General features: G+C 41.5%; 1 protein-coding gene across 1 annotated transcript; it reads right to left on the bottom strand.

The window, feature by feature from the left end:
- Positions 1 to 324: 324 nt before the first annotated feature.
- LOC127788119 (uncharacterized) lies at positions 325 to 24,609 on the bottom strand. The gene is made up of 5 exons (XM_052316231.1): positions 24,431 to 24,609; positions 2,889 to 5,772; positions 1,996 to 2,837; positions 1,492 to 1,590; positions 325 to 328 (listed from the first exon to the last, which is right to left on the bottom strand). The coding sequence occupies exons 1-5, from the start codon at positions 24,607 to 24,609 to the stop codon at positions 325 to 327; spliced, it is 4,008 nt and encodes a 1,335-aa protein (XP_052172191.1).
- Positions 24,610 to 26,741: the final 2,132 nt, after the last annotated feature.

The raw sequence follows: 26,741 nt of genomic DNA, 5'->3' as shown, positions 1-26,741 counted from the left end.
ACTCAATTTGCCTCATTTTGCAAAAAAAAAAATTTATTTTTTAATTTTATTTTATTTTATTTTTTTTTTTCAATTTTCTAAAACTCCTCCCCCACACTTAAACAGTACATTGTCCTCAATGTAAGCATGCAGCAAGAATCAGGTATAGGACAAGTAAATAATAAAAAATAAGGAGAGAGGAGAGGAACAGCCTGATTTTGTCAATTGTAGGCGGCGTTGAGGAGATGCAGCTCCTCCATAGTATGCTCTTGAAAGCTCTCGTAGAATGGCTTAAGCCGCTGCCCGTTGACTGTGAATCGCTTTGCGGTTGACTCATCCATAAGCTCAACTGCACCATAAGGAAAAACATGAGTAACCACAAAAGGACCAATCCAACGAGAACGCAACTTACCTGGCATTAGTTTTAGACGGGAGTTGTATAGGAGGACTTTCTGGCCAACTTCGAACTCTTTCTTGTTGATGAATTTGTCATGAGCAGCCTTAGTTTTTTCCTTGTAAATTCTGGAGTTCTCGTATGCTTCCAATCTCAATTCCTCAAGCTCTTGCAATTGAAGCTTTCGTTGGGAACCAGCCTCTGTCATATCCATGTTGCATTGCTTTACCGCCCAATAGGCCTTATGCTCGATCTCTACCGGCAGATGACATGCTTTTCCAAAGACCAGTCGATATGGGGACATGCCAATAGGAGTCTTATAGGCCGTGCGGTAGGCCCAAAGTGCATCTTCCAACCTTTTGCTCCAGTCTTTCCTGTTGGGCTGGACTGTCTTCTCTAGAATATGCTTGATCTCTCTGTTTGAAACCTCAGCCTGCCCATTGGTCTGTGGATGGTAGGGCGTCGCCACTTTATGTAAAACTCCATACTTTCGAAGCATGGATTGCATCGTTCTGTTACAGAAGTGGGATCCTTGATCACTGATGATGGCCTTGGGAATGCCAAACCTGCAGAAAATATGAGATCTAACAAAATCTGCAACCACAGAAGAATCATCAGTCCTGGTGGCTCTAGCTTCCACCCATTTCGAAACATAATCCACATCCAAAAGAATGTACACAAAACCAAAGGAGACAGGAAAAGGACCCATGAAATCAATGCCCCAAACATCAAAGATCTCGCAAAATAGTAAGGGTTGCTGAGGCATTTCATTCCTACGTGATATTGATCCTGTGTGCTGGCAACGTGTGCAATTCTTACAAAATGTATGAGCATCTCGAAAAAGGGATGGCCAATATAAACCTGAGTTTAGGACCTTTCTAGCTGTGCGTTGAGGACCAAAGTGACCACCACATGCAAGTGAATGACAGAAATGCAAGACTGAAGAAAACTCAATATCGGGCACACATCTCCTAAGGACTTGGTCACTACACATGCGCCATAGATATGGATCATCCCATACATAGTACTTGGCCTGACTTTTAAATTTACTTAGCTGATCTCTCTTAAGATGGGCAGGGATATCAGATGCAGCTAGAAAATTAACAATGTCAGCATACCAGGGCTCAGTACCATGCAAGTGATAGAGTAACTCATCTGGGAAGTCATCTCTGATAGACTGACAGTCCATGGTAGTGACATCTGAAGAGGAAGGAAGCCTGCTCAAATGATCAGCCACAAGATTCTCAGCTCCACTCTTATCTTTGATCTCAACATTGAACTCTTGAAGCAGGAGCATCCACCGTATCAACCTGGGTTTGGCATCATGCTTCTTCAAGAGATATTTCAAAGCTGCATGGTCAGAAAACACGACAACATTAGAACCCAGGAGATAAGAGCGAAATTTATCTAAAGCAAACACAATGGCAAGAAGCTCCTTTTCAGTAGTGGTGTAGTTTGCTTGGGCGTTGTCCAGAGTGCGCGAGGCATAAGCAATGACGTGTGACTTCTTCTCCACTCGTTGTGAAAGGACGGCACCAACTGCATAATTGGAAGCATCACACATGAGCTCGAATGGCAAGTCCCAGTTGGGTGGCTGGATGATGGGTGGAGAAGTCAAGCGCCTCTTGAGCTCCTCAAAGTCCATCTTGCAAGACTCATCAAATTTGAATTCCACATCCTTCTGAAGCAGGTTGGACATTGGAAGGGCAATCTTGCTGAAGTCTTGGATGAATCTCCTGTAGAATCCTGCATGTCCAAGGAAAGAACGTACCTCCCGCACAGACGCGGGGTAAGGCAAAGAAGAAATGATATCGACCTTGGACTTATCAACCTCTATACCCCTCTTGGACACAACATGACCCAAAACAATCCCCTGCTCAACCATGAAATGACATTTTTCAAAATTTAGGACAAGATTCTTCTCAACACATCTCTCTAGGACTCTACCCAAACTGATCAGACACTCATCAAAGGAGGTTCCATAGACGGAAAAATCATCCATGAAAACTTCCATGCAATGCTCAAGTAAATCTGAAAATATACTCACCATGCATCGCTGGAACGTACCTGGGGCATTACATAGACCAAATGGCATCCTCCGGTATGCAAAAGTGCCAAAGGGGCAGGTGAAGGTGGTCTTCTCCTGATCCTCCGGTGCTATGCAAATCTGAAAATAACCAGAGAAACCATCAAGGAAGCAGTAATGGGACTTTCCAGCTAACCTCTCTAGCATCTGATCAATGAATGGGAGTGGGAAATGATCCTTCCTGGTAGCTTGGTTGAGCCTCCTATAGTCAATGCAGACTCTCCAGCTGTTCTGCACTCGCATGGGCACTAGCTCATTCCTCTCATTGGCTACCACTGTGAATCCTGTCTTCTTCGGAACTACCTGCACTGGACTCACCCACTGGCTGTCAGAGATAGGATAAATAATGCCAGCCGAAAGTAGTTTACTTACCTCTTTCTTGACCACATCTAGAATGGTGGGATTGAGTCTCCTCTGGGGCTGTCTCACTGGTTGAGCTCCTTCCTCTAAATGAATCCTGTGCATGCATAAGGAAGGGGATATACCGGGAATGTCTGCAAGGGACCAACCTATGGCTCTCTTATGTTGCTTCAACAGATTCAGCAACTTCTCCTCTTGGTCAGGCTGAAGGTTGTCGGCGATGATCACGGGTAGCTTGTCTCCATCCGCCAAGTAGGCGTACTTCAGATTCTCGGGCAGGGGCTTACACTCCAAGGTGGGTGGCTGTTGAATTGAAGGCACCAGTCTGCTTATGTTGCCACCTACCTGCACTACATTCTCAACAACAGAAACTTCCTCTATGGGAGGCACATGAGAATCGGATATAGTATGAGAAGGTGCACTATCAACAATACTCAAAAACTCATCTATTTCAGAACAAGCATTACACTTACTGAGTCTGTCATGAGACTGAGGGCAATGCATATCATCAGTAAAATCATGGATGGTGGGGAATTCAGACTCAAGACTATACAACTCAACACATGCTTTCTCCACCATTAAGTCAATAAAGTTAACATGCAAGGCAGAATGATCTTCTAAGGGATACTTCATGGCATCAATGATATTGAATTGAATTGTGTTACCAGCGAACTCCATAGATAAAGTACCCTTATGCACATTAATTATTGTCCTTGCAGTTTTCAAGAAGGGTCTACCTAGAATGAGTGGTGCGTGTCCGGGTGTGCGATCATCCTCCATATTCAAAACATAGAAGTCAGCAGGGAATATGAAATCCTTTACCTTTACTAATACATCCTCTAATACTCCCTCAGGGTATGCTGTGCTCCTATTTGCCAACTGGACCACCACTCCTGTAGATGTCAATGTGCCTGCACCTGCCTGCAAAGAAGAATATACAGATTTAGGCATCACATTAATAGAGGCTCCTAAATCCAACATAGCATTATAAAATTGCAAATTTCCAATAGTGCAAGGAATGGTGAAAGTCCCTGGATCTTTGCATTTCTGAGGCATGGCAGGTTGAATCAATGCTGACACATTTCTTCCCAAGTTGATTTTTTCATTTCCTTTCAGTTTCCTTTTGTGGGTGCACAAGTCTTTGAGAAACTTGGCATACTTGGGAATCTGTCTGATGGCCTCCAAGAGTGGTATGTTCACCTCAACTTTTTTGAAAGTTTCCATTATCTCCTTGTCCAACTCAGCTTCTGCCCTCTTTTTATTTTGAGTGGCTCGGTGAGGAAATGGCAGTGGATGGTTGTAAGAAGTCTCTCCTCTATCTTGATCAATAGTGGTGGGCTGCTTGTCCTTTTGAATGGGAGGAGGTTGATCTTCCCTTTGGCTTTCTTGTTGCTGCCCAAGTTCTGGTTGTGGAGAGGGTGGGCTGCTTAACTCTTTGCCACTGCGGAGAACGATAGCACTTACATTGCCCCTTGGATTTGAAACTGGTTGTGAAGGCAACTGACCCGAACCTTGACTCCGTAGCTCACTGATGTTGGTTGCCAGCTGTCCAATCTGTGTCTCCAAATTTTGTATGGCAGTGTCGGTCCTTTGCTGAAACTGGAGATTGTTGGCAACGAGCTGCTTCATGATATCTTCCAAGCTTGATTCGGATTTAGGAGCTGGTTGGGGTTGCTGCATTGATTGACTTGGTCTTTGTGCATTGAATCTGTGCTGCTGAGGTTGCTGTTGCTGTGGCTGGAATGGCTGGTTGGAAGGACCTCCATACCTCAAATTCGGATGATCTCTCCACCCTGGATTATAGGTGGCAGCATATGGATCATATCTTTGTTGCTGATGATGCTGTGGCTGGAAGGGTCTTCCTGGAAAAATGCCAGCACAAGCTTCTGTATTCTCCTGCAGTTGAGGACATTGGTCAGTACCATGGGAGGATAATGAGCAAATACCACATACCTGCTGAGATTTGGACTGTCCTTTATCAAGGGCTAGCTGTCTGACCATGGAGGCCAATTCCTCCAGTTTGTTCTCTATTCTCTGTTGGTCATTGATGGCAGCAACACCAATCTCATTGGCTTGTCTCATGGGAGTGGCTGACCTGGTACCAAATTGTTGGGCATTCTGTGCCATCTTGGAGATTAGCTCTTGAGCAGCTGCTGGTGTCTTTTCAGAGAGGGCTCCTCCACTAGCTGCATCCACCAAATACCTATCCATTGGAATAAGACCTTCATAGAAGTATTGGACCAGCAGCTGGTCACTGATTTGATGGTGTGGACAACTAGAACAGAGTTTCTTGAATCGCTCCCAATATTCATGTAATGTCTCCCCATGATTCTGCCTTATGCCACAAATTTCTTTTCGAATGGCGGCTGTTCGGGATGCTGGAAAGAACTTCTCCAAAAAGATCCTTTTTAGCCCATCCCAACTTGTGATGGCAGCATGTGGTAGGTAGTATAACCAATCCTTTGCAGCTCCATCCAATGAAAATGGGAAGGCCCTAAGTTTTATCTGCTCCTCATCAACTCCTTGTGGCCTCATTGTGGAGCAGACAACATGGAATTCTTTGAGGTGCTTGTGCGGATCTTCACCTGCAAGGCCATGAAACTTGGGAAGCAAATGGATTAGCCCAGATTTCAATTCAAAGGTTGCATCCAATTGGGGATATTGAATGCATAAAGACTGGTAGTGCACATCAGGGGCAGCCAATTCTCTAATGGTTCTACCATCCAAATGACCATGATTTACATTATTTCCATTCCTATTGTGTTCATTCCCATTACCTGCCATTGTGCTGAAGTCAGGGGTAGGTATAGAAACAGAAGGAATATCAGATGCAGTGGCAGAAGAGGCAGGAGGATTCTCAGGTATCCGAAACTCTAACTCTCTAGCCTTTCTTTGCTTCCTAAGGGTCCTTTCTATTTCAAGGTCTAGGTCAATTGGTATGTCCTTAGAGGACCTGGTCATGCACTAAAGATCAGCACGAAAACACACTCAAAATGACTCACAAAAAACAGCACACAAACTGGCCTATGCACACCAAAAACTGAAAAACACAAAAAACACACAAACACAAAAACACTAAAACACTAAAACAGGTCAAACAAGAAGCCCTTAGATGATTTTTTATTGCAATTTTTCACAAAATTCCACCACTAAAACACTGAGGGACCTAAAAACACTAAAAACCACACAAAATTAGCCACTGAGAAACACAAAATGGACCAAAAAGTGGTCTAAACGTTGGAATTTGGCCAAAAAACGATCTCCTCACTGCAAATCAGTGACTCATAATCCTCACACCCCTATTTCTTTGGACACCAAATTTCAGAAAAATCGGAGAAAGTTGGAAGTAGTGAACAGTAACTGTCAAAATCGTTTTTTTTTTTCAAATCAGCTCCTATTTTGCCTCAAAGACCACTCTAAATGCAAGAAAACATCAAGGGAGGCATAAAGACATGAAAGAACATCAAGTAAGGATGAGAAAGGAAGAGGATAGAACCGGTATCTTGTTCTCAATCCTTAAATTTTGCTATCTGTCATGGAGGCTTCCAAAACTGCTGAATTTTGCACTTGCTGAGTTTTCTGTCTTAGCTGCTGAATTCGGCTATGTCTTGCACTTGGATGCAGCTTGCTGGTCTCACTACAAAACATAGAATAAGAGTTTTCAATCAGTAGCTATTCCTGAAGGCATGATCACTTCTTGATTTATAGCATAAACTTGGTACGTGGCATTGTATCTAGCAGTGCCGAGTATGGTTAACTCGCTTTGGACCAGTAGCCCGCAACCAGCTAGTTTCCAACCTATATACCAATTAGCAACCACAATATCTGCTATTAGATTATCAAGGAATATATATATATATATATATAATTTTTTTTTTTGAATCAGTCTTCTTTTGACAGAAACGAGATTGGTTCCCCGGCAACGGCGCCAAAATCTGATCGAGGCTGTCGAACACCGATAGATTAGATAAATGATGATTTGGATTTGCAGCAAGAGTGCAACCCTAAGTCGTCTCCCAACGAACCTTCAACGAATCTGTCAAAACAAGGTTAAACGGGGGGGGGGGGGGGGGGAAAGTTTTGATGAAAAACAGAAAACTAAACAAGCAAGAACACAAGAAATCAAGATGCAATCAATTGCAAACCAACCTTCTATCCCAGTTTTCATCGCCTTCTCAATAAACCATTTGTTTAGTTTCGATTCTCAAATCAAAAACCAGAATAATCCTTTAACAACCGCCAAAGATTGGAAAGAAAACCAATAAATAGATTTCAGAAACCTCTTAGTTCGATTTATCAGTTTTGATTCCCCTTATTGTACAGATTTGAGATTGATTGAAATACCATTCAAACAGGTTGTTCTTGTTTCTAGTTAAAGCCTCAACCGAGCACAAAAACCTTGGATTCTCAAACAAAGACAATGCATGCATTCATCCAACCGGCATCAACACATACACAGATTTAAGAGAGAACAGAAACAAGAGAACAATGAAGTTAAAACTAAAAAAATAGATTTCCATTAAAACCAAAGACTCAAACCGGGAACAAGGATGGTATTACAACTGATTACAGAACCTTAGCCTTCCATCTTGACAAGAACAATGGGGAGAATGAAAGCTGGCTACTGTTCACGCCCTTCGAAAGAATCCTCTCAAAATCGGCCACTTAAGGTGCTTAAATAGGGCTTAAGGAGGAAACCCTAGGTTACTGCCACTTCACAGCCGATTTCGGATAAGTTAGATCGCGTTATGGGCTTCGGCCTCTTCATAAGAATTGTAGATCAGGAAGATTAGATTAATTTGGGCTTTTGAATCACTTGATTTGGATATCGGACGCCCAAGATATGGCCCTTTTAAGGAATCAGCATCTGTGCAGCTTTCCTAATTTGACCCAACTTCCTAGTCCCGACTTTGGAGTGCTGTTTGAAGGCCCAAACGAACTCGGATTTGGACAAAACATACCTTTACAGAAAGCCCTAGAAGTCCTCTACAATATCTCTGAAGACATCATCTTCATTCTGGAACTTTATCTAGGCCAAAATACTGAAGGAAGTGCAGGAGGTTAAATCTGCTAAAAATGGCCCTCACTTCTCTATCTCCAATTTCCAAGATATCTCATTGCCATCAAGACGTTTCATGCCCCATATCATGCTCCCATAGCCCTAAACCTGGAAAAATAAAGTAAAATAGTGTGAAGCCCAATTTCTATAAAATAAAACCAAGATGAATAAAAAGGACACAACTAATGTGCAAAAAAGACTAAATTTGAGGGCTAAATAATATGAGAATATGTGCTCTATCAGCACCCGTAGCTTCGCCCTACCAAGCTTCCTACTCGACTACTAATCCATCAGAACGTTTTCGCGTTCCATGATTTCTCCCTAGGACTACTCTATATGTCTTATCCTTTGCAAGAGATTATTGGCCTCATCTGACCAAATCTCTTAAGGTGCTGCTCTAGATTTTCGGCATCTGATCGTCACCTGCAGTTCACTAAATTGCTCATGCATATGGGCCACTTGCCCTCAACGCGAGCTAACTCATTAGTTCTCTGCCACATGGTCCATAGCATCAGATCCGTCATGATGAGCCTCGCACCCGTAGCGTCAAAGCTGCTTAAAGCCTCCCTGAGCTACGATGGTTCTACCACCATCATACCAAAACCATCTTATTTGGTTATCTTTGCCTTGATAACCTCAAGTTCATATCATGAGCCTCGCTCCTCCAGACTCTACATCTCTTACCGCTTACAAGACTCTCAAACCACTTTTCCTCTTGAGGCCTCATGATCTTACCCCACGAGATCATACCTCAAGCTCCGGCACCCATAACCATAGAGCACCTACCATTACCCTCCAGGTAAATTGAGACCTCTCGTCTCTCCTTGCACACCCACAACGCATTTAGTCACGATGCCCAACTTGGTTTTCCAGAAGGCCTCTCTCAGGCTCCCATGACTTGGAATATAAAATTTGGGGCATTCACATTGCTCACCATGCACCTGCCCACTTGGCATCCGAAGTTGGCATTTCCATTGCGTGCATAGCCTATGGATGTCCTGTTGCCACACACTCATCACCCTCAGACCACACACACCCGTTCATACCCTTCATTGGTTGACCTCCGCGTCCCCTATCATGGGTCTTGAGACCTTAGGCGTCATCACGACCCCAGGCATCATAATGAGGGTCTATTTGAAAGTAAAGCAAGATCGCTACGGGGTAAACAACGTAGTTTAAAATTTTGAACTTGCCCCGATCCCGACGATTGGATCAATGTCGAAATTAAATCATTCACAAACAAATAAATAAATCTAACCTTTAGATTATCGATTCGTTCACGAATTCGAGCCGTCCAAGCGTCCGGCCTCTAACTCGTGATACGCGGCACGCGTCCGTTGTCAAGAAGAGCGAAATAGGAGTGCTAGCTCCTTCTCCTTTGCGCGGCATGTGCATGGACAGTAAAAGAATGCCCTCATTTCGTATTGATGCCAAAGGAAACGAGGAAGAGTGAACGGCAATGCGTTTTCAACTCTTGAAAAATGACACCAAAAATACTACAATTTTTGGCAACCCATAAAGGGATATTTATAGTGAAATATGCTAGGGTTTCTAAAACCCTAATGGATTGGGCTAGCCCATTAATTCTAATTTAATTAGAATCTTAAGTGGGCTTATTCTAGTCCAACTAGAAATATAATTAAATGGCCCAATCCTTTTATAGGTTAAATAAAATATTATGGCCCAAATCTAATTCAAGCCCAAATATATTTTATTTAATATTTGGCCCAAATCTAATTTAGTCCAAATATAATATTTATTTTAATATTTGGCCCAAATCCAATTTAGTCCAAATATAATATTTAATTTAATATTTGGCCCAAATCTAATTTAGTCCAAATATTAACTTAAGCCCAAATATATTTTATTTCCTATTTGTCACTCCAACAAATAGAAAATTATTAAATTAGAAACTCCTTCCTAATTTAATTAATTGTCATTTTTAGGAAACTTTTTCCATTATGACGACTCCTCGTCATATCGACGTCATTACGTCTATTTGTTCTTTTTTCGTGAGAACCTATGACGGCAAAACTTCTTGCCGAAGTGTCCCACTTAACCATACGTCCACTCTCCTGGTTTAAGCCAGGGACCGTGCCTATTGCGTATGACTCATTAGGCTTCCGAACATGTTGGCAATGTGTCGGTACAAACACATAAGACAAGATTGGCCTCTAGCAAGGCATCATGCCTACCTAATTATTTAGAAGGATTCATAATCCGCAAATAACCTTTCACGAGCATGGTTACCGTGTAATTCGATCCTCTCGTCAATGTATCTTATGTGATCTCAAGTATGGTGATGTGTTGCTTGATAACGATCACATGAGTTTTCTTCGGTCTTCTGGATATCTTCACCTAATAGAAAGTAAATCAATAACTCCTTATTGATCTCTTTTACCATGGCCATGGATTTAAAGTGAATATCCACCGAAGGCGCCTTAGATACATCATCCTCTATCAAGGGATAGATGAGTCCCATCTTGGTTATACACCCATCTCCATAAGCCTCACGATATGCCCAACGATCACCCACGTGCAGCCTTTATCTAGGCCCATCGAAACGATGTCAAAGCATATCGGTCTTCTTATGAGATGACCGTGACAACCTCAGGTCCAAGGATTAATTACACCCATCTCGTATGAGAATTCCATCAACATTTAACCAAAATGGATTCTCATGGCGAGTCATGTCCAGTGACATGTTCTCCAACATTGGTCACCTATGTACTTGTCTAGGCATCCCCATGCCTATGGGTGTGAGTCCCCCATTACTATCACATAGCAAAAACATAGCACATACAAGTCTTACCGCAATTGTCAATGTCCATTCTTGACATTGCTACGACTTGAGACATTTAATGATGTCAAGAAACTGTGATGCATCATCTCACATCTTTATAGATTAATCACAGTACACATCATATGGACTTCTATCTAGTTTCATTCGGTTATTACAATAATAACAAGAAACTAATAGAATGACTTTTGTGAATTTGAACAACTCCTTATTCAAATAATAAACATGATTACAATTGTCAGTGTACAACATGCCCAATCTGATTGGGTTTAGAGCACCTACACTAGCATTATTCACCTCTCATCTCCCGACCTTAGGAGTTTGGTCGGGCTGTCGAACACCGATAGATTAGATGAATAATGATTCGGATTCGTAGCAAGGGCGTAACACAAAGTCGTCTTCCAATGAACCTCAAACGGATCTGTCAAAACAAGACTAAATGGGGGGGGGGGGTTGTTTTTTTTATGAAAAAATAGGAAACAAAATAAACGAGAACACAGTAAATCGAGATGCAACCAGTTGCAACCTTTCCTCCCTACTCGGGTATCATCATCCACCATATAAAGAACCTATTTATCTTTAATCCCCAGATCTAAAAAAAATGCTTGACAATCGCCGAAGACTAAATCGAAACAAATATAAAAATCACAGAAGATCTTCTTAATCAATATACAAGTTTCAATTTCTTTTAGCACCCAGATCTGAAACTGACATAAACAATCGCCCACTAAGTTTATGTTGTTTCTTGCAAACCAATACCCCAATCGAGCCTATTAGTCGGATCTGCCCAAGCATCATGCATGCATTCGTACGATCGTATAAAATACATACACACTTGAGAAGAAGCAAAGAAACAAAACCATAACATTAAAGATGGAAACAGATATACAAAAACATCCAGAGATTCAAATCGGATAAGGAGTATGGCATGCAACCGGTTACAAAATCCTTAGCCTTCCATCTTGACAAGAACAATGGAGAAAAGGATAATCGGCTACTGTTCATGTGAGAAAAGTGTTAGTGTAGGTGCTCTAGACCCAATCAGATTGGGCATGTTGTACACTGACAATTGTAATCATGTTATTATTTGAATAAGGAGTTATTCAAATTCACAAGAAGTCATTCTATTAGTTTCTTGTTATTATTGTAATAACCAAATGAAACTAGATAGAAGTCCATATGATGTATACTGTGAATAATCTATAAAGATGTGAAATGATGCATCACAGTTTATAGACATCATTAAACGTCCCAAGTCGTAGCAATGTTAAGAATGGACATTGACAATTGCGGTAAGACTTGTATGTGCTATGTTTTTGCTATGTGATAGCAATGGGGGTCTCACACCCATAGGCATGGGGATGCCTAGACAAGTACATAGGTGACCAATATTGGAGAACGTGTCACTGGACATGACTCGCCATGAGAATCCATTTTGGTTATATGTTGATGAAATTCTCATACGAGATGGGTGTAACTAATCCTTGGACCTGAGGTTGTCACGATCATCTCATAAGAAGACTGGTATGCTTTGACATCGTTTCGATGGGCCTAGACAAAGGCTGCACGTGGGCGATCGTTGGGTATATCATGAGGCTTATGGAGATGGGTGCATAGCTAAGATGGGACTCATCTATCCCTTGATAGAGGATGATGTATCTAAGGCGCCTTCGGTGGATGTTCACTTTAAATCCATGGCCATGGTGAAAGAGATCAATAAGGAGTTATTGATTCACTTTCTATTAAGTGAAGATATCCGAAAAACAGAAGAAAACTCATGTGATCATTATCAAGCAACACATCGCCATACTTGAGATCACATAAGATGCATTGACGAGAGGATCGTATTACACGATAACCATGCTCGTGAAAGGTTATTTGCGGATTATGAATCCTTCTGAATAATTGGGTAGGCATGACGCCTTGATAGAGGCCAATCTTGTCTTATGTGTTCGTACCGACACATTGCCAACATATTCGGAAGCCTAATGAGTCATACGCAATAGGCACGGTCCCTGGCTTAAACCAGGAGAGTGGACGTATGGTTAAGTGGGACACTTCGGCAAGAAGTTGTGCCGTCGTAGGTTCTCACGGAAAAAGAACAAATAGACGTAATGACGTCGATATGACGAGGAGTCGTCATAATGGAAAGAGTTTCCTAAAAATGGCATTTGATTAAATTAGGAAGGAGTTTCTAATTTAATGATTTTCTATTTGTTGGAGTGGCAAATAGGAAATAAAATATTTTTGGGCTTAAATTAATATTTGGACTAAATTAGATTTAAGCCAAATACTAAATTAAATATTATATTTGGACTAAATTGGATTTGGGCCAAATATTAAAATAAATATTATATTTGGACTAAATTAGATTTGGGCCAAATATTAAATATTATATTTGGATCAAATTAGATTTGGGCCAAATATTAAATAAAATATATTTGGGCTTGAATTAGATTTGGACCATAATATTTTATTTAACCTATAAAAGGATTGGGCCATTTAATTATATTTCTAGTTGGACTAGAATAAGCCCACTTAAGATTCTAATTAAATTAGAATTAATGGGCTAACCCAATCCATTAGGGTTTTAGAAACCCTAGGATATTTCATTATAAATATCCTTTTATAGGTTGCCCATGATAGAGGTGATTTTTGGTGTCGTTTTTCAAGAGTTGAAAAACGCATTGCCGTTCACTCTTCCCGTTTCTTTTGGCATCGATTTGAAACGTGGGTGTTCTTTTACCGTCCATATACAAGCCGCGCAAAGGAGAAGGAGCTAGCACTCCTATTCCGCTCTCCTTGCCAACGGACGCGTGCCGCGTATCACGAGTTAGAGGCCGGACGCTTGGACGGCTCGAATCCGCGAACGACTCGATAATCTAAAGGTTAGATTTATTTATTTGTTTGTGAATGATTTGATTTCGACGTTGATCCAATCGCCGGGATCGGGGTAAGGTTCAAAATTTTTGAACTACACTGCTTGCCCCGTAGCGATCTTGCTTTACTTTCAGTGGTATCAGAGCCATCGTCGAAATATTTCAATTCCTTACGTGCGGATTCGGTTATGTTGTTATTTGTGAAATAATTAAATGATTGTTGCGTTTGTATTTTTGGATTGCAAAACGTTTTTGGGTGAAGGGCAAAAGATCGTGTATGACACGAAAAAGAGCGAAACGGGGTTCGGGGTGCATACGAATGCACCGGGGCGTCGAAAGACGCGGCCGAGCGGGGCCCGCGCGCGCAGGGCCCGACCAGGCGCGGCCCTGCGAGCTGGGGCGCGGCCGCGCACGCGCACAGGCGCTGCAAGCGGCCCGCGCGCGCGCATCGCGCGGCTGGGCACGGGCGCGACCCGCGACCCGCGCGCGGGCGCGACCGACCCGCGCGGCCCCAGTGGGCCGCGCTCGCCCCCCAGCGGCCCCTGCCGCGTGGCCGGCCGCGCCAGGCGCGGCCCATGCGCGCCCAGGCCTGGCAGCATGTTTGACATGCTGCCCAACCGCCTCCCGGCCCCTCCCGCTCCCTCGGGCTTCGGTTTGACCCTTCTCGGGGGTCCCCGTGAAGCACCCGGGCCGACCCTTCGGTGGCCTAGTGCGTTCCGTTCCCTTTTGGTGGGGCCCAGCCAAGTTGTTTGGCTATTTTTATTATTTTTATCCGATCCATGAGTGTATGACACTTATGGGCGGTGATTAAAATTGGGCCAGGGCCGTTGATTGGTTTATTTTTAATTATTGGGCTGCTAGTGTATGTTGGACATACATTGGTTGATCCAAGCCCTGTTGAGCCTTGTTAGTTAGACTAATTGATGGAGCCCAAGCCCAACACAATTAAAACAATTTTGTTTTTCCAAAATCATACAAAATTTTCAATTTATTGAAAGCGTTTCATTAAGTTTGAAATAGATGCGACAATTAATTAACATAATCTAAATGAATCAATTAGATTGATTGCATGGGTGTATGGTATGGATCGAGTTGACCATTTATTTTATGTTGGGAATGAATGCTTGTAAATTTGGTTTTTGAAATAGGGCCTGCGTGTCCTGCCTCTCTTATACTCTGATGTACATTCTCTTCTCATCTCACTCCCCCCGAATGTAACTCGGGGTTTCTGATTCTATGTAATGTATGTAGAATAGAATAGAGTAGCGATAGTTGTAGTTTGTATGAAGAGCAAGAGATGGAGCCAAATTGAAGACAAGATTCGAAGACCAATGAAGGCTTGAAGAATGTGCTTATGAAGCAAGATGTGATTCTTTACCTAGGTTTGACCCGCTAGCTTCCCTTCTATGGCTCGAGGGGACTAGCCGTAGTTATCCATACCATACACCAGTTTGAGTCGTTTATTATGCATTATTAATTTGATTAATTGCATGTGATGAGACCTAAATAAATAAATAATAAATCCCTCATTAATATTAAGCCAACTTGCCTTCCATCATTATGAAGCATTAGGTTTCTAGCTGGCATTTGATTTGTTGAGTCACTCAAGGTCATGTGTCACCTATGATTCCTATGCTTCATGGGCCATGAGATGTCCCTGAATGATGGGTCCGACTTAACTAGAAAAGTGGGGTTTGTTGAGTCACTCAAGGCCTTACTGAGTATAGAGGCAAAGATTGGGAGTCACATAAGATGTGCTTGACAAGGAGTTGTCAACCCAATGAATCTAGGAGTTGCATGGAGATGCAATTGGTAGCAAGTACCTACCTAATCGATCCTAGCACAATTTGTTGAGTCACTCAAGGTTGTGCGAGGGGAGATGGGATCCTAGCCTGCTAGGAAATCTTCCAACGGGATTTCCCGAGTTATGTCTTGAGGGTGGCAAACTCGTAGAAAATAGTGGGAGCAATCATAAAATGTTACTTCTTGCGATTTATGATTTCGTAATTCAATATGATTATAATAATATCTCTATTCAGTTGTTGATCCAGAATGTCTGGAAACATGTCGATAAGATCGATACTCGAGGGCAATAATACCTTCAACGGACTAATTTCTATGACTGGGAGATCATCTTGAGGATAGTCCTCATGTATGATAAGATTCTTTATGCGATAAAGAGCTATCTTCTTACGAAGCCACCAGTTAAAGAAATAATAGCACATTAGGCCTGGACGATGCACATGGGTGATATGATCATCGCTTGATATATCGTCTTGGCTGCCATGACCCCGAAACATAGGTCGCCACATAAGAGTTATGATGCCTATGAGATCATGGCTAGGCTCAAGGATCATCTGTTGAGAAGCATGCCATGGAGATGATATGTTTTATCAATAGGTTGCTAGAGCTGAACTTGGGTATGGATGCTAAAACTTACCTTAGATTTGCTGTTATAGTCCCTCCCTAAAAGTTATGGATAAGACTCTTAGAGAGTAGCTGTCCATACTAAGGGAGACCAAGCCTAAAATTGATTATAGGCCAAGAGAAGTGTTCTCTTAGTTGAAAGGCCCAAGGCGCACAAGGGTAAGCCCAAGAGTAAGAAAGCCAAAAAGGAAGAAGAGTTCTTCTATAGCGCAATTTGGAAGAGTCCAGAAGACTAAAACCAAAAGGCAAAAAGGATGCAATCTATCTCCACTGTGATAAATCGAGAAGTGTAGAGTAAGAAGAGTTCTACTCAAGGCACTTCAGGTATTTATGTTATTGGAATTAATATATTTACTTCTGATCAGTCCACATGAGTATTAGATACTGGATCTAATGCTCATACTTACACCTTCGTGTATGGGCTTAGGAGTACGAGGAGATTAATAATAGGAGAAGTGTACCTACACTGGTAAATGGATCAAAAGTTGTTCCATTAGTTGTAGGGACCTATTTATTGACATTATCCACATGGCTTGTGTTAGATTTACATAACTGTTACTTTATTCCTAGTTTGACTAGGAATATTATTTCTATTTCTTGTTTGGACAAAGATGGATTTTCATTTTTATTTAAGAACAATAGTTGTTCATTTTATAAAAATGAGTTGTTTTATGGTAAAGCAACAATATGTAACGGTTTGTATATTCTTGATGTTGATATTAATAACATAAATATTAAGCGACTGAAATCAGGTGATTTAAATAGCACTTATTTATGGCATTGTCGCCTTGGCCATATAAATGAGACTCGCATATCCAATTTGTATAAAAATGGATACCTTAGCACATTTGATTATGAATCATATAGTGCTTGCGAATCTTGTTTACTTGGTAAGATGACTAAATCTCCTTTTAAAGAAAAAGGAGAGAGGGCCACAGAAGTGCTAGAGCTTGTGCACACTGATGTGTGTGGGCCCATGTCCACCCAAGTTAGAGGTGGATATGTCTACTTCATAACCTTTATTGATGATAGATCATGTGTTTGGTTATGTGTATCTTATGGGACACAAATCTGAGACTTTTGAAAAGTTCAAAGAATTCAGATTTGAAGTAGAGAAACAAACTGGGAAAAGTATCAAAGTATTTCGATCAGATTGAGATGGTGAATACTTGAATAGTGAGTTTCTAAATCATCTGAAGCAGAATGGGATTCTCTTACAATGGACTCCACTTGGAACACCAGTGATGAACGGTGTGTCTAAAGGAGGAATAGGACCTTGTTGGACATGGTCTGGTCCATGATGAGTCGCGCTGAACTCCCTATTTTATTTTGGGGATACGCACTCCTCACTGCGATCTTTGTTTTGAACAGGGTTCCAAGTAAATCAGTTACTCAGAGTCCATATAAGATATGGAAAGGAAAGAAGCTAAATTTGTCTTTCCTTAAGATTTGGGGTTGTCAAATTTATGTTAAACGTGTTGACAGTAATAAGCTACAACCCAAATCGACGAGATATCTGTTTGTGGGATATCCAAATGGATATTACTTTTACCACCCATGTGAACAAAAGGTGTTTTGTTGTCAAGCATGTGATATTCCTTGAGAAGGAATTCTTAGATGCTGTGGCTAGTGGGAGGAATGTTAAGCTCGAATAAGATTCGAGGCGAACCACAAACAAATACTCCCCTCCAGGAACCTGAGAAAGGTCGGACACAAGAAGTTGTGTCAACGCCCCAACCTTCTACACAAGAACCTCATAGGTCGATGAGGGTTCGTTGCGAGCAAGAGAGATATGGATTTCTCATCTCGGCACATGGAGATGTGCTTCTGGTTGTGAACGATGAGCCTACTACCTATGATGAGGCAATGTCTGACATTGACTCTGGGTTATGACAGATGAATGACAAAATAGCTTTCCTTAAAGGAAACCTGGTCGAGGATGTGTATATGACACAGCCTGATGGTTTTGTTACTCATAAACATGCAAATAAGATTTGCAACTTGCAAAGGTCCATTTGTGGACTAAGACAAGCATCCCGGAGTTAGAATCAATGTTTTGATGAAAAGATCAAAAAGTTTGATTTTTCACAAAAGGGAAGTTGATCCTTGTGTTTACAAGAAGGTTAGTGGGAGAGTGGTGGTCCTTTCAGTCCTATATGTGGACAATATATTGCTCATAGGGAATGGTGTTCCCATGATGCAATTAGTTAAAATATGGCTTTCAAAATATTTTCTCCATGAAGAATTTAGGAGAAGCAGCCTATATTCTGGGAATAAGGATCTATAGAGATAGATCCAGGAGGTTGCTAGCACTCTCCCATAGCGCGTACATTGACAAGGTGCTAAAGAGGTTTAGCATGGAAGATTCAAGGAGGAAAAGTCTTCCTATGTCACATGGAATACATCTCTCCAAGGCTATGTGTTTGAAGACATAAGATGAGAGAGATAGGATGAGTCGAGCGCAATATGCATTGGCTATTGGCTCGATCATGTATGCCATGTTATGTACGAGGCCTGATATCGCATATACTTTGAGCATATGTAGTAGATATCAAGCTGATCCAGGTGAGAAACACTGGATTGCTGTGAAAAACATTCTTAAGTACTTGTGAAGCGCTAAAGAGATGTTTTTTGCCATATGGAGAATAAGAGCATACCATGAAGGGGTTCATGGATGCTAGTTTCCAATTCGACCATGATGATTTTAAATCACGTACAGTCGAAATTCATATTCTGCCTATATGGCTGGGCCATGAGTTGGAAGAGTTCCAACAAGAGATAGTGGCAGATTCAACAACTGAAGTCGAATACATAACAACCTTCGAAGCAGCTAAGGAGGTTGTATTGATCCGTAAGTTCATTAATGAACTTAAAGTGGTGTTCAGCATTGTTGATCCAATAACAGTTATTGGGACAACAAAGGAGCCATCGCGTAAGCGAAGGAACCACGATCTCATCAACGGACCAAATTTGTATTGCGATATCACCATATGATAATGGAGATTATCAGCTATGGTGACATATATAGAGAAAGTGTCGACGGATGACAATGTCGTAGATCTCTTGACTAAAGCTCTATCCAGGAGAAACATGAAAGTCATGTTCGATCATCAGGTATAAGATACATGAGTGATTGACTCTAGTGCAAGTGGGAGATTGTTAGTGTAGGTGCTCTAGACCCAATCAGATTGGGCATGTTGTACACTGACAATTGTAATCATGTTATTATTTGAATAAGGAGTTATTCAAATTCACAAGAAGTCATTCTATTAGTTTCTTGTTATTATTGTAATAACCAAATGAAACTAGATAGAAGTCCATATGATGTATACTGTGAATAATCTATAAAGATGTGAAATGATGCATCACAGTTTATAGACATCATTAAACGTCCCAAGTCGTAGCAATGTTAAGAATGGACATTGACAATTGCGGTAAGACTTGTATGTGCTATGTTTTTGCTATGTGATAGCAATGGGGGTCTCACACCCATAGGCATGGGGATGCCTAGACAAGTACATAGGTGACCAATATTGGAGAACGTGTCACTGGACATGACTCGCCATGAGAATCCATTTTGGTTATATGTTGATGAAATTCTCATACGAGATGGGTGTAACTAATCCTTTGACCTGAGGTTGTCACGATCATCTCATAAGAAGACTGGTATGCTTTGACATCGTTTCGATGGGCCTAGACAAAGGCTGCACGTGGGCGATCGTTGGGTATATCATGAGGCTTATGGAGATGGGTGCATAGCCAAGATGGGACTCATCTATCCCTTGATAGAGGATGATGTATCTAAGGCGCCTTCGGTGGATATTCACTTTAAATCCATGGCCATGGTGAAAGAGATCAATAAGGAGTTATTGATTCACTTTCTATTAAGTGAAGATATCCGAAAGACCGAAGAAAACTCATGTGATCATTATCAAGCAACACATCACCATACTTGAGATCATATAAGATGCATTGACGAGAGGATCGTATTACACGGTAACCATGCTCGTGAAAGGTTATTTGCGGATTATGAATCCTTCTGAATAATTGGGTAGGCATGACGCCTTGATAGAGGCCAATCTTGTCTTATGTGTTCGTACCGACACATTGCCAACATATTCGGAAGCCTAATGAGTCATACGCAATAGGCACGGTCCCTGGCTTAAACCAGGAGAGTGGACGTATGGTTAAGTGGGACACTTCGGCAAGAAGTTGTGCCGTCGTAGGTTCTCACGGAAAAAGAACAAATAGACGTAATGACGTCGATATGACGAGGAGTCGTCATAATGGAAAGAGTTTCCTAAAAATGGCATTTGATTAAATTAGGAAGGAGTTTCTAATTTAATGATTTTCTATTTGTTGGAGTGGCAAATAGGAAATAAAATATTTTTGGGCTTAAATTAATATTTGGACTAAATTAGATTTAAGCCAAATACTAAATTAAATATTATATTTGGACTAAATTGGATTTGGGCCAAATATTAAAATAAATATTATATTTGGACTAAATTAGATTTGGGCCAAATATTAAATATTATATTTGGATCAAATTAGATTTGGGCCAAATATTAAATAAAATATATTTGGGCTTGAATTAGATTTGGACCATAATATTTTATTTAACCTATAAAAGGATTGGGCCATTTAATTATATTTCTAGTTGGACTAGAATAAGCCCACTTAAGATTCTAATTAAATTAGAATTAATGGGCTAGCCCAATCCATTAGGGTTTTAGAAACCCTAGGATATTTCATTATAAATATCCTTTTATAGGTTGCCCATGATAGAGGTGATTTTTGGTGTCGTTTTTCAAGAGTTGAAAAACGCATTGCCGTTCACTCTTCCCGTTTCTTTTGGCATCGATTTGAAACGTGGGTGTTCTTTTACTGTCCATATACAAGCCGCGCAAAGGAGAATGAGCTATCACTCCTATTCCACTCTCCTTGCCAACGGACGCGTGCCGCGTATCACGAGTTAGAGGCCGGACGCTTGGACGGCTCGAATCCGCGAACGACTCGATAATCTAAAGGTTAGATTTATTTATTTGTTTGTGAATGATTTGATTTCGACGTTGATCCAATCTCCGGGATCGGGGTAAGGTTCAAAATTTTTGAACTACACTGCTTGCCCCGTAGCGATCTTGCTTTACTTTCAAAAAGAAACCCTAGGTTACCGAAATTTCACAGCTGATTTAGAATAGGATAACATGCGTTATGGGATTCGGTCCCTTCATAAAAATTGTAGATCAGGAAGAGTAGATAAAGTTTGGATTTTTAATCACTTGATTTGGATATCGGACGCCCAAGTTATGGCCTTTTAAAGATTCAGCGTCTGTGCAGCTTTCCTAATTTAACCCAGCTATCTGGTGCCGACTTTGAAGCGATGTTTGGAGGCCCAAACGAACTCGGATGTGGACAAACAATACCATTCCAGAAAGCCTAAGAAGTCCTCTACAATATCTATGAAGACATAATTCACGTTCTGGGATTATAACTTGGCCAAACATTTGAAAGAATCATAGAAGGTCAAATCTATCAACACACTTTTTTGCTTCTTTGTCTCCAATCTCCTTGTTTTCCTTCTTGCCATCAAAATTCCTTATGACCTAGGAAGCCCTAATCTGTGCAAAATAAAATAAAATAGTGTGAAGCCCAATTCCTATAAAATAAAATAAAACAAAATCAAGATGAATAAAATGACACAACTAACGTGCAAAAAGACTAAATATGAGGGCTAAATAATATGAAAATATGCACTCTATCAGAGTCCCACCAGACCCCAAGCGTTCTAATGAGAGTTTTGATTGACCCCTCATCCATCACTCACATGAACGGTCTTTTGGCCCTTCACAACTAGGACTTATAACCCAATGGCTCTCACACGCATATCAACGCATGCCCAACTCCTTAATCCCAGATCTAGATTCCCTTGGATTCCAGCTCGACTCACTTGGGACTTCCATCTCATGCAAACACCCACTAGGGTCCACTTGCCACATGCCTATCATTCCCAATGATAGACCTCGTCTCATCACGAAACCAAATAGGGTCCTCTCATACCCTAGGCACATCCCCTTCGGGATTGTCATAGCGATACAATCACATGGCACTATATGCATCTCTTGTGCATAACTCACACCCGACTCCCCTCGGGGTCCTTCCTGATTCTACTTACGTCATGCCTTCACTGGTCATGACATACAAATGCATTACATGCATAATCCCCACAGAGCCTTATTGCAAGCAACCTTATTCTCAGTAGCTTGTCACATCGCCTGATGTCGAATCTTTTCCTTGAGCCTCGAGCTAGCACCCACTTTAGCTCATTTTATCTCAAGCGCACACGCCTTACTGCACCGCTTCCAAGGGACAACTCTATTCCCTCGAACTTGCTCGGCGAATCCTTGACATAGGGACGCTCCACTAATCCCTTTCCAGACTAGTCATGCTTCGGCTTCACGTCCCCACACGAGCCTCAACACTTCAATCTCAAGGAGTCCTTATCCTTAGAACATACCATACACCCAAATTCCAATATTCAGGGTTTCCTAACACCGACACCCACACTTGGGTTTCTGGTTCTTCTTTGCTCAACTCATATACCTCTCACAGGTATACCATCTCAATCCAGGGTATTTTCTCATCCCTAGAACAGTAATATAAAAACATACAATTACAGGCCTCAATGACTTGACCCAATCCCTTAGGGTCCTCGGTTCACATATCCAACTTTCAAGGTTATCGGACCAACCTTACATTGAAATCTCAAAATTTCAAATCAATTGTTCTCAACCCCAACTCAGTAGTTAAGACATTTCGACTTACATTCAAATCATGCCAGACATCTCCATTCCAAAACCCTGGCAATTACTCACATTAATCACTTAACCGAACATACTTAACCCCAAGCACGCTAGCCTTCTTCACTTATATAGCTAGCCATGCTCTGATACCAAACTGTAACGACCCGCTCCCACTTACGGGCGCCACTGGTAAATAATCGACTGGATTACTCACCCGACAAACCATAACTGAAGGGTTGGACTATGTTTCAACAGGAAACGCCCTAGGTGGGAACTAGGCTTCGTCCTTCCCTTCGCTTCACTCAGGAATCGGTCCAAACTCAAATAAGAAAAATCCAGTGGACCAAGACCCGAAACCCGAGTGAGCTTCACCTCTCTTCAGCTCACCCCATAGCAAGCCAGAGGTGACCCAGGCATAAGGCTAGCATATAAATACTTCGCTGAGTATTGGGGATTTAGGAGAACATACCTTGCTGATCCTGACTCGGTCCGAAACTTGGCTTTACCGACTATGCCACATTCAACAAGCAATCTCACAATCATCTATCACCCTATGATGATTACAATAATTAAATACATTTAAGCTCAATAACACAGACATTTACTCACAAGGGTATACATACACCACGCCCCCTGGCTACATACAAGCAATATTAAAAATACATAACTCGGGCAACACAGCTAGTTGCCACAACGGCCTCTCGGCGCCATCCCTGCTTGCATCCGGACTTGCATCATCTACACATGAGGTAAAACCTCATGAGTCATAAAGACTCAGTAAGGGTGCAATGCATGTAAATATGAATATAATCATGTTTATGTATGCCAAAGGCATGCAAATGAGGCTAGGCCCACTTATCCTCACAACCCACTAAGGTTTGAGGCATCAACCTATCAGCCCCTACCACACTAGTTCTCCATATGGCCATAGGTCCACTAGAGCTTGCATCACACAAGATATAACCACTACATGCCAATGCAACATAAAAATATTATCAAACATATTTACCAACTTGCAAGGCCACCTCCACATGGGGCCGTCCCTTACCTGGCTCGAAACCTCATCTCTGCCTCGGCGAGAACGCCAGCCTGAACTCCAAGCTCCTCTAGGATCACCGCCTTCCCGGTCGAACCTAGAGGCAAACACACATAAAATCCCAACTCCATTAACATCCGGCATTAAACCAATGCCCTCAACTTCGACACACACCATCAGAACCATACATCAACAAACTCAATAAAATAATGCCAACCACGGCACAGACCAGCCATCAATAATTTTCCAAACAACCCCGACATAGGGTTTAATCCAACAATTAATTATTCTGCATTAAGTGGCTTAATGTAAATAATTTGGGAATGAAATATTAATTTACCTCGACTCATCTAGGGAGAAACGTAGCCAAACGCCCATACCGGCCTTGCTTTTTATACCGCTCTCTTGCGCCCAAATCTCCATTTCGAGCTTCTGGCACGTTCCATGAGTCCCAAAATAATTTCTAGAAACTTCTCCATTTTTTCTAGAATTTTCCATATTTTCTATTTTCCTTTTTCTTTTTATTTTTTTTTCTTTCTTTCCTTTCTTCCTTCCCGCGCGTGCTGGCCCTGTTCATCGTCTTCTTCACCATGTCCCGCGCGCGCACAGCGCCTGAGCGCACCGCCTACCACCGCCGCTTGCTCCACCACCTCGCCTTCGACCTCCAGCCGACTGCTGCTCGACGGGCGACCCCCGGCCATGGCTGCCTTCGGTGCGAACTGCCATGGCCGGACCTCCCCTGCGTGCTGCCATGGCCGGACCTCCCCTGCGTGCTGCCATGGCCATCCCCCGCTTCAGCCATCAGTCGCCGGCGCTAGCCCAAGATGGCCCCCACCGCATCCCCCGCTTCAGCCATCAGTCGCCGGCGCTAGCCCAAGATGGCCCCCACCGCGACCCCTCCAGCCGCCTCTGCCATTGCTGGTCCGCCACTGTTGCCTTCTTCTTTGTTGTTGTCCCCGCCTCAGCGATGGCCAGCCGTAGAAGCTTCTGGCCACCGTGTCGCGGCTGCCTTCCACCACCATCAACCTCTTCCTCGTTGCTCCCGTGACCATTGCTAACCGTTGGCCGCTTCCTTGCCGCTGCTCCCTTCATTGTCGGCCATGGCAGCCACTGCCATGGCCGATCTTCCCCTTTCTCTCACAAATCTCTCTCTCTCTCTCTCTCTCTCTCTCTCTCTCTCTCTCGCGCGTGCGCAAGCTTTCACTCTCATTTGCTCTCTCTGTTCGCTCCCTCTATCTCTCGCTCTCTGGCTTCTCTCGGCCATTTCAAATGGCAGAGATATTAACATAGGAAGCTTCCTTGAAGCTTCCTCTCACGCGGGAGAAACATACATATATATATACATATAATTTACACATTTAACCCCTCAATTTCTCAATAATATCACTTGAGGGTTTTTAATAATTCCACTTGGAGATCTTCTAATTACACTTAAGCCCTCCAACTTTAATTTAATAGATATCAAGCCCCACTAAAGCTTAATTTCTCCAAAATTAAAAATTGTCTTTTACTCGAAAATACTGATTTTCGTCCCTGCGCCTGCACGGGACCTTTATTCGACCCGAAAGCACTTAAGGGTTGCCTTACTCAGAAAACCGAACCACCCTTAGGGTCCCCTCAGCTTCCAAGAGGTCCCCTGTAACCATTCGGTATTGGCACCCACTCGGGCTTATATAGAATTTAATCAGAAAATTATTCCCGGTCGGACTGCTTCTAGCTTCACTATCCTCATCTCGAGAAGCTCACTAATCCCTTGCCCTCTTCCTTGGACATCCAAGTCCCGAGGCATTCCCAGCCGCCAACTCGGCAATTTATTAATTAATTTATCGGGATTGACCCTTGGGCTTTCCGGACCACCCAAGGTCCTGACAAAATAATCCAAAAATTATTTATTTTCAATACCATGTAATACCGGGTATTACATATGGCGTACTATTCTTAGTACTTAACGTTGCATCTATATTTTCAGTACTCTTTGTTCATTATGCATCATATTATGGATTATGCTTGATATATTTTTCACATCGGTTGCATTGTTTATATATCTTTATTCTCTCAACTCACAATACCTTTTTGATTTATGATAAAAAGGAGGAAGAAATGACCTCATGTTTTATTTTTTGTCTTGATCTTATGTACTCCCATATTTGTCTGTCTTATTAGTCAACTATTTTATCAAATTTTTTTTGGCATAAATTCAGGGGGAGCATATCGTTAGGGGGAGTTATGTTTATATATGGTAAACATGAAAATTTTGTTATCATAAAAAATGGAGAGATTGTTAAGCTCAAGGGTAAGTAAATATGATTTTGATGATAACAAAAAGGGGAAGATTGTTAAGCTCAAGAGTAAGTAAATGTGATTTTAATGATAACAAAAATATTTTTATGATATAAATGTATTTTTTATTTATGCAAAATGTAAATTTATTTTGAATTAAAAGTGGGTACAAAGAGTAAATTTATTTTGAATTAAAGGTGGATTGTCTTTAGACATGTTTCCTTGTTTTGATCATTTATTTCTCAAAAGTTTATGTTTAAATTTTTATATCTTGATAAATACATTTCTTACTCATGCTTAGAGTAAATTTATTTTAAATTAAAGGAGAATTATTTTGAGACATATTTTCTCTTACTTATGTAAAAAGTAAATTTATTTTGAATTAAAGGAGAATTGTTTTTAAACATATTTTCTTGTTTTAATCATTTATGTTTCAAAAGCTTATATTTGAATTTTCAAATCTTGAATTAAAGGAGAATTTTTTTTAGACATGTTTTCTCTTACTTATGCAAAAAGTAAATTTATTTTGAATTAAAGGTGATACAAATTTTTTTATTGTTTGAAAAAGCCTAAACATTTTTTTAATTTCAAATTTCATATTAACTCTTTCTTTAATAGCTAGTGTGTTTAGAAGATAT

This window comes from Diospyros lotus, chromosome 13 (assembly GCF_014633365.1).
Source record: "Diospyros lotus cultivar Yz01 chromosome 13, ASM1463336v1, whole genome shotgun sequence".
In the NCBI taxonomy this organism is placed as follows: Eukaryota; Viridiplantae; Streptophyta; class Magnoliopsida; order Ericales; family Ebenaceae; genus Diospyros; species Diospyros lotus.
This window is presented reverse-complemented; position numbering and strand designations above follow the sequence as displayed.

Bases quoted from the DNA above. Each gene is read 5' to 3' on its own strand.
- LOC127788119 (XM_052316231.1), bottom strand. From the start codon at position 24,609: ATGGCCATGGCAGCACGCAGGGGAGGTCCGGCCATGGCAGCACGCAGG. The intron at 5,773-24,430 runs GTGCGCGCGCGG...GTGCATGACCAG, and splicing joins AGGCGGTGCGCTCAGGCGCT to GTCCTCTAAGGACATACCAA. The intron at 1,591-1,995 runs GCGCTTGACTTC...TCATTTGAGCAG, and splicing joins GACTTTGAGGAGCTCAAGAG to GCTTCCTTCCTCTTCAGATG.